The sequence below is a fragment of the Labeo rohita genome, unplaced genomic scaffold, assembly GCF_022985175.1.
Source record: "Labeo rohita strain BAU-BD-2019 unplaced genomic scaffold, IGBB_LRoh.1.0 scaffold_318, whole genome shotgun sequence".
NCBI classification, from domain to species: Eukaryota; Metazoa; Chordata; class Actinopteri; order Cypriniformes; family Cyprinidae; genus Labeo; species Labeo rohita.
The window spans coordinates 75,751-84,300 of NW_026129236.1; the positions used below are offsets into that span (position 1 = coordinate 75,751).

General features: G+C 35.6%; 1 protein-coding gene across 2 annotated transcripts in view; it reads right to left on the minus strand.

The window, feature by feature from the left end:
- LOC127160292 (gastrula zinc finger protein XlCGF8.2DB) overlaps positions 1-2,458 on the minus strand; it is a 65,531-nt gene extending 63,073 nt beyond the window's left edge. For both annotated transcript variants that reach the window (XR_007826698.1, XM_051102955.1), the window contains exon 1: positions 2,347-2,458. Coding sequence is in view for 1 of the 2 variants with exons in the window: in XM_051102955.1 (XP_050958912.1) it covers positions 2,347-2,431 (85 nt within the window). In the remaining variant the exon portion in view is untranslated. The remainder of the gene's footprint in view (positions 1-2,346) is intronic.
- Positions 2,459-8,550: the final 6,092 nt, after the last annotated feature.

Sequence of the window (8,550 nt, forward strand, 5' to 3'; positions counted from 1 at the left end):
GACTGCATGCAACTCAAATAATAAATAAAAACATAGGCTACAACCAACTGTAATGGACTGTGCCCAAGATTTAATGATTTAGTTTTAAGATATATGAAAACATTTGATCAGCGGTTTGTAGCCATGTGGCCTCTCTCTGGTTTTATGACGACTGGAACTTCTATGGTTAACATTAAAACATTACAATTTAAAATGAGTCTTTAAAGCACTAAATTGAAAATGAAATAATAGAAAGCCTACATAAAAGAGGAAGAGGAATAGACATTTACTCATTTGAGCTAGTAATTAGAACTGTATTAGCCAGCTTACATTTGATTTACATTTACTGCTATAATAAAAATACATTATATTAAGGTTTATAATTATTTATTCCATAGAACGTCTGGATACTGGATTCTGGCTGGCAGGTCTGCAGTAAAACCGTTTAATGCACAGGTAGTTCCAAGTCAGTTTAATCACCTTTCTATATCAATGCGCTGTTTTAATTTATGCACACAAAGGTACACAGGGAAAGAGAAAAGAGAAAGATCGGAGATCGCATTGTGCTGTGCACATACGTAAACTTATTGTCAGCGCTTCCCCGCGATTCTTTTTAATAAAATAGCCTAGATACTAGATAGCTACATTATATTGCTCGGCAACCAGGTGGTAAAACCGCTGTTTTTGAATACATTTATTGTTTGCAGAGAGAGTCGTGCTAACGCACAGCTACGGTGACCACCCATCCCACTTTGCGTTGTACTGCACAGCATTTTCACTACACGTCATATATTGAAAAAAATGCCCCACATTTTCATCAGTCTGTTGGTTTTTAATTATCATATTAAGAAAACGTACATACATTATTTTGCCTTTTTAAGAAGGCCAATCCTGACAGCAAACTGCATATGTTTGCATGACTTTCTAACATTTACAGATAAAGAATATGCACTGGGGAAAACACAACATCTCAAATGTAATAAACAGTACAAATATATTTGCTGTTTGCCATGATGGATCGATTTGATCTATAATCAACATCAAGGACTGGTTAAGAGTGTTACCACTTTAACTCTGATTAAGTTATTTCAAGTCAGGTTCTGGACTTTATTCCCAGCATTTCTTAATGTCTTTTTTGAAACAGCCCCTACATTATTATTTATTGTTAAGTCTTTCAGATATGTCCGTATATATGTATGCATGTATGTACCAGTAGAACCAGAAAAAAAAAAAACCACAACAAATTTCTTGTGTGTTTGTGCACATCTGGTGAATAAAGCTGATTCTGATTCTGAAACCAATGAGAATTAAGTTGTCACCAGAAAGTCATTTCCCATTCTATATTTTCATGATATGCTAATTTTTTTTCTGAGATATGAATTTTTTGGGTTTTCATTTAGGCCTGGTCAACAGTAATATGTTTTCATCTGAAAATGTTTTTTTTTTCTCTGTGTTTAGGCCTTCAGTCCACACTGAGATGGAGATGGAGATTTTTTTTTTTGTCAAGGAAAACTGAGCTTTTTGAAAACACTCTCCAAAGTGGATAAATTTGACAATGGCATTTTTGTGTTGTACAGTGGACTGTTTTATTTAAACGATGATGCATGTTCAGTCAAAAACTCACTGGACTGTAAAATTCGATTATGGATTTGGTATTTAAAAAATTGCGCTCCAGCTGAACGCATGTGATGGAGCTTTGTCAATCAAAGAACTCACTGAGATGATTAATCGTGCAGCCCTAACTGAGATGATACAGACAACAGACAAGTTTTCTGGCAGGATCACTTCATTTATGGATATATCTCATCATTCACTGATCACTCGCGCAACTGCCTTCATGTCTTTCCACAGGAGCAACTGATCACTTTTTAGGACTGTTTGATTTAAAAATAGCACATAACAGGCACACTGCCCTCATGTTTTTGTCACATGACTAAACGCAGGATTTTTCACAGCAACTGAATGTGAAAACTGTAAATTTATTTTTGGAGAGCATTTTCATCTTTTTAGGACTGTAATATGAAGGGTGTACAAGGTAGCAGTGTGAAAGTGAATAGCACATAACAGGCACAATTAAATGATTTTCTTAGATACTTTTGCATAATTAGCCAAAGTGCTAGAAATCAATGGTTTTAATATTAGAAGCTGGGTTTAATGTTACATAAAATATTTTTAGGCTAATTCCATATTATTGTTACAACTTAAATGCATTATGTCAAAATAACGAATACCCTTCTCAGCTGCACTTGAAGGCAGTGTTTGTATTTGTCATGTGATTTCAACTCAACATTTGAAATGTCACAACATTTCTACACATTCTTCATATTGATTTCTAAAGTGAGTTTAGATTTGAGAATAAAAACCAACCTGATTGTTCCTCAGTATCTTCATGTTTGACTCTGAATGTTTCCTCACTCTTCATGTCTTCGCTCTCTTCTTTAATAATCACCATCTTTGTTTGTGTTTCAGTATCTTCATGTTTGACTCTGAATACGTCTTCACTGTCCCCTTTAATAAATGCCATCTCTGTTTGTGTCTCAATATTTTCATGTATATCTCTGAACGTTTCTTCACTCTTCATGTCTTCACTCTCTTCTTTAATAAATGCTATCTTTATTTGTTCCTCAGTATCTTCATGTTTGACTCTGAATGCTTCTTCACTCTTTGGGTCTTCACTCTCCTCTTTAGTAAACACCATGGATCGCGGAACGTACCAAAAGAAGGGGGGGCCCGGGAAGGTGTGTGTGGTTTGGAGGGGGGGGGGGTCTATAAAGTCTGTAAGATTATACATTTTACATGCTAATCTACATTTTAATATTTAAAACAATACTAATAGTATAGTTATTAATATCTTATAAATGAGTCCATTGATAAATGTCTAAAATGTTATAAATGAGTCCGGGCTTCGGGACAATTTTCACGTCATAGTTCAGACGCGGGCCGGGCTTCGGGCCTGTTTTATACATACACCAATTATGGTGATGAAAACAAATTTCTGCCACGAAAGCAAATGATCGCCAAGTATATTAAGCCTGCTAGGCAATGAAGGATGATCTGACTCTGAAAGTTTTTAGTCCATCCATTCATAGTCCGCAATCTTGCTAATCAATGAAAGAACCTTCGGACTGACTGCTGTTAGCTTTCTTGATGTGGTCTTCTCCACTTTTGATCCCTTCTCAGGGTTCATCTTAAAAAGGCATCTGTTCAATGAAAAAAATCATTAGTAATAAAACATAGACTGTAACATATGCTCCAAATATAGAAATAATAAAAGCAGAGTAATTAGAATTTGCATAGGGCATGCTTGTGGAGGATGTTTGCTATAAAGACATGTATGTGAGAGGATGTTATGTGTGAGACAGACATATTGTAAGAGAGTGTGTTATGTGAATGTGTGTGTGTGTGTGTGTGTTTGAGAGAGTGTGAGTATGTGAGGATGCGTGTGTGTGTGTGTGTGTGTGAGAGTGTGTATGAGAGTGAGTTAGGGCTGTGCAAATAATCGCATGCGATTATGATGCGCATCTCTTCAGTAATGCCGGTTCCGTGATTAGTCGTAAATTTCCATCACGTGCAGTCAGACGCATTCATTATGGAGCGGCACTCACTACAAAGAGCCGAAATTCACTGACAAGCCGCGCAATATCGCGTTCATTATCGCCTGCGACAAAGTTCTCTGCTGTCAAGGGTGAACTTCCTGTTGTTATACATTAGAAAAAGAAGGGATCAGTAACACTGTGACAAACTTAAATTAACCACAGCTATTACAGCTATAATCTGTGAACATCTTTACACATCTTTGTGCAACTCTCACCCTTTTACACTGACCTTGACTTTATACGCTCACAGAACTTGCTCACTGAATCTGCTCACAGAATCTGTAACGAGAAAAAAAAAGGCATGTAAATATATGACATGTTGGGAAATCTACAAAAATACAAAGAAATATATTTTGAAATATATTATATCCATAGTACTGAACCCTATCTGTGTCACCTGTGAATCCATGTCAGTGAGTCCCTATCAATAATCCCTACCAGCTTCAATAACAGCAGCGCATCACTGCAAAAAATGCTTTTCTTACTTATATTTTTTGTCTTCTTTCCAACCAAAATATATAAAAATTCTCAAATCAAGAAGGATTTTCTAGATGAGTAAAAAATTGTCTTGTTAAAAAAATGTCAAAATAAAGTGGATTTTTGCTTGTTCTAATCAACATAATCTGCCAAAGGGGTAAGAAAAATAATCGTTTTCTGATTGAAATAAGATTTTTTTGCTTACCCCAGTGGGAGATTATTTTTACTAATCCTTCTTGATTTAAGAATTTTTACATATTTTGGCTAGTAACAAGACAAAAAATCTAAGTAAGAAAAGCATTTTTGCAGTGTTTAATTTAGAAGGGTAATTAAAAACTATCAAGAAACAGAAGTTGTGAAACTTTTTCCCCTAGACTTACATCCAATACCTAACCAGCATATATTTTCATGCTGGAATGCTGGTTTATACTGGTCCTTAGCTGGTGACGTGCTGGTCCAGGACCAGTTTAAACCAGCAAAGGACCAGCATCCCGGCATCAAAACCTACCTAACCAGCATATGCTGTTTTTTTTTTTTCAACAGGGTTGACTGCAGATAGTTCAGATCATCATTGTGACTATATCTGAAAGTAAAACTTGCAGTCCAGTTTGTAAAGCCAATTTCAGTATACAGGCGTAATAGCCAGTGCTCGTAACGTTAGGGCGGCCGTACACGGTGCGAATTCGGACAGTTGGAAGACTGTATGGCCACGCACACGTTACGAGTGACTTTGTTAACGGACGCAGTGGTACACGGCACGATTTTAAAACCTGCCGATTTCCGAGGCAATCACATTCACGAAGTTCCGCACCAAAAACATGGACTCCGAGGAAGAGATCCTTTTCGGTTAAATTTAACGGTAAAATGTTAAATCATGCAGTGTGTCTCTGTATATTTAGGGTGATCAAATTGTTTGCCCATGAAATCTTAGAGAAACGTTGTGTATAATATACTGTGTATGTACTGTTAAATTCAACTGCTCTCTGTCTATCTCATAACTGCATATAAAAAATATGAGCTCTGACTCTTTGCTACACATGCAGGAACCGTCTGATCACCCTTGCGTGTGTACACTGGTTGCAAACTTGACAAAACTTCACCTCTACAGCAGTGCTAACAAGCATATGCATTAAAGACATTGGAACTGCAATGCTGACAGCACTGTACAGTATTGTAATGTATGTTTTAACATAGTATTATGCACGTCGAGGGGGCTAGTTGGCCACCACTATAGCTAAATTTCCAGTTTGCTCAACAAATCGGCTCGTTCAACAGCACACACGTCACGCTTTCAATCCGACAGCTCCCGAAGTTTTTTGACATGTTTAAAAATGATCGTGAGGTCGGGAAGTGCTCGTAAGGCACTCTGCTCGTCTCGTAATTTCTCACACACCATACGAGCCCCGACCATACGAGAAGAGACGATTTCCTCCTATAACAAAAAAAAAAAAAAAAAATCGCATGCGAGCTTGTACGACCTCAAAAATCGCACCGTGTACGCCCGCCTTTAGAGGGAAAAGGTGCCGACGAACAGTGTTCGGAGAGGGTTGGGTCACTTTAAGCGTTAGTCCTAATGAATCTGTTTCTGAATTAATAACTTTCATCCAACCTTGCCTCGGAAAACAGTATTTTTTTAGCTTGTAGACGACGCCTACGACGATGTATATAAAAACTAAAAATATTCCACTATGGGTCGAAAATGGGTAAAGTTGGCAACCTTTTTACTTACCGCATCAATAACTCCGTATCTAAACCTTCTTAAAACACAAATGACACGTCTTTCGAATAAAAGTAACGTAAACAACCAGCTAACGTTAACAACCTAATTTTCAGCAAAACGAACCTGTTTGGGTTTTTGCCTCAGGGCCTAACGTAACTTTACTTGATAAAGAAACCTGATACTACAAAAGTATGTAGTACTATTCGGACAAAATCTAGTAAAAAAAAATTTAAAAATACACTGTACCATCAAATGAAACCTAAATTTTAAACTTTTTGAAGATTTTAAATGTCTAACGTTAACATTACTGATCAGAGCCAACGTTTAAAACACTGATTTAACAATGTAAAAATATTCCTTATGCTAGGACTCAAATATTAAAGAAGTAGTAGTAATGACCAAAATATAAAACATGTACTTTACCTGCTTATTTTCGCCTCACATCGAAGATCGAAGCTGAAGGTCGAGTGATAAATAATCCCGCGCGGCAACCCCACTGCGTGCTTAGTGGAGAATGTAAATAATTCCTTTAGTTTGAATATTAAAATCTTAATTTTTGTAATTTAAATATCAGCGTATTAATTATATTATTATATCACTTCATGAAACGACACTGTGGAAATAAACGTGTAACAAAACACTAAACGGAGCTGAACTACTTTGAAAAGCGGAAGAAGATGTGGTCAGTCAGTGACAGTAGTAATGAAAGTGATTCTTTTGCTGAATTGATTCTTTCGCATAGAACATTTTACGAACCGGTTCAAAAACTGATTTTCTTTTACGGAAACACGCAATTACTTACATACAAAACATATTATATCATTAATAATTATATAAAAAATATTTTTTTATTTAAGTCAGCTTACCTCACCAGTTACTGAAACTGCTTAGAATAAGCTGGCAGAATGTAATGTAAATGTGCCGACTTGTAAATAAAAAATTGCAGTTGAACAGGGAGTATTAATTTTATTTGTTTGTGTTAAAAACTTGCACTGCAATGTCCTATTTTTCAAAATATATATATATATATATATTTTATAGTTTTATTATATTCTATGTTATTCTTGTATTCTTGTTTATGTGGAAATTATTTTTTTTTGGCAATGTTGACATGTTTTTTAAATTTACAGTCTAATTCTGTCATTTTACAATTTTCAACTGTATTTCAAAAATACGTGAAAAAACTGTAAAATAAAACAGTAAAATTCTGTAAAAAAAACAGTTGTACATGTTTTTCATGTGATTTTACACTGGATATGTAAATTTACAATCTGTTTCTGTCATTTTACAGTTTTTAACTGTATTTCAAAAATACGTGAAAAAAACTGTAAAATAAAACAGTAAATTTCCGTAAAATAACAGTTTTTTTTTTACAGTGTATGCAATAGGCTGAAACTTGCCACAAAGCACCAGCAAAAGCAATCACAATGTCGGGGGGAAAAAGTAAGGAGATATCTGAATTATTTATTAATAAACCAGTGTTTTCTGAGTCAGTGTCCCAAAGATGAATTTGCCGAACCTGACTCACAATCTCCTCTTTGGATGCGCCTTAGAGAAATGCCTCTTTAAAGATTACATATTAAAAGAGTTTTTGTTTTTGAGAAAGAGTATTTGTTTTATTTCGTTAAGTAATAATTTCAAGCTTTCTATAGATAGCTTTCATCATGTCTGTGAGGTATATGCGCCTAATAGCAAACAATTATCTAAGTTTAACGTTGAAACTAACATTGTTTTATACTTGAACTCTTTTGGGCCTTTATCTATATATTTTATTTTGGACAAGTCGTGATGATTTGAAAAGGCAACGTTTATCAAACAGGTGGTGTCTGTTTGATCAATGTGTTAGATCAGTCTTCCGCTGACCGCTTGGTCGTTTTTCTAAACTGACTTAAAAAAATTAAACGAAATAAATAAGCTTGTTCAAACATAAAGCTTATCTTACATGACCAGAGCTCTCTATGGATCAGCTGTTGCGCGAAAGCAGGTTTAAATATTTCGATGTGATTGCGATTTCAAAGGTTTTACAGACATGGCGAAATCATCATCATATAGCAATAAGATTGAGTGTGTTTGAATCGAGATTGCGATCTATAGCCTATGTATTTTGGATGTCATAATTTGTACCAGACCTCAAAAGTTACCCGGGCCCAGGCCCGGGCGGCCCCCCCGGTTCCGCGATCCATGGTAAACACCATCTTTGTCTGTGTTTCAGTATCTTCATGTTTGACTCTGAATGTTTCTTCACCGTCCCCTTTAATAAATGCCATCTCTGTTTGTGTCTCAGTATCTTCATGTTTAATTCTGAATGGTTCTTCAATCTTCATGTTTTCACTCTCCTCTTTAATAAATGCCATCTTTATTACAGTGTGCCACTTGGATCTCACTCGCTTCGGCAAGAGTTTTTTTCTGTGGTTGCGGTCACTTTGTCCTGTTTAAGATGAGAATAATTAACAGAAAGAAAAATAAATGTAAACTAAATCTCTGGGTGCATCTCAATCAGCTCCCTACTTTGTCAGTGCACTGGTAAAGGAATCAATCTGGGCTGTGTTTCCCAAAAGCATTGTAAGCTTAAGTACACTTTAGACCCACTGAAAGCAATGGAATGATCAATTTAGGCTTATGATACTTTTGGGAAATGCAGCCCAGAGTCAGAGTTAATTTACCTGATTAAAATAGATTTACAAATTACAGAAATTTTATTTGTAATGTGCTTTTCTTAAACCCAAAGCACTACAATAAAACAGAAACACAAAGAGAACAAGTTAAAATAGTTAATTA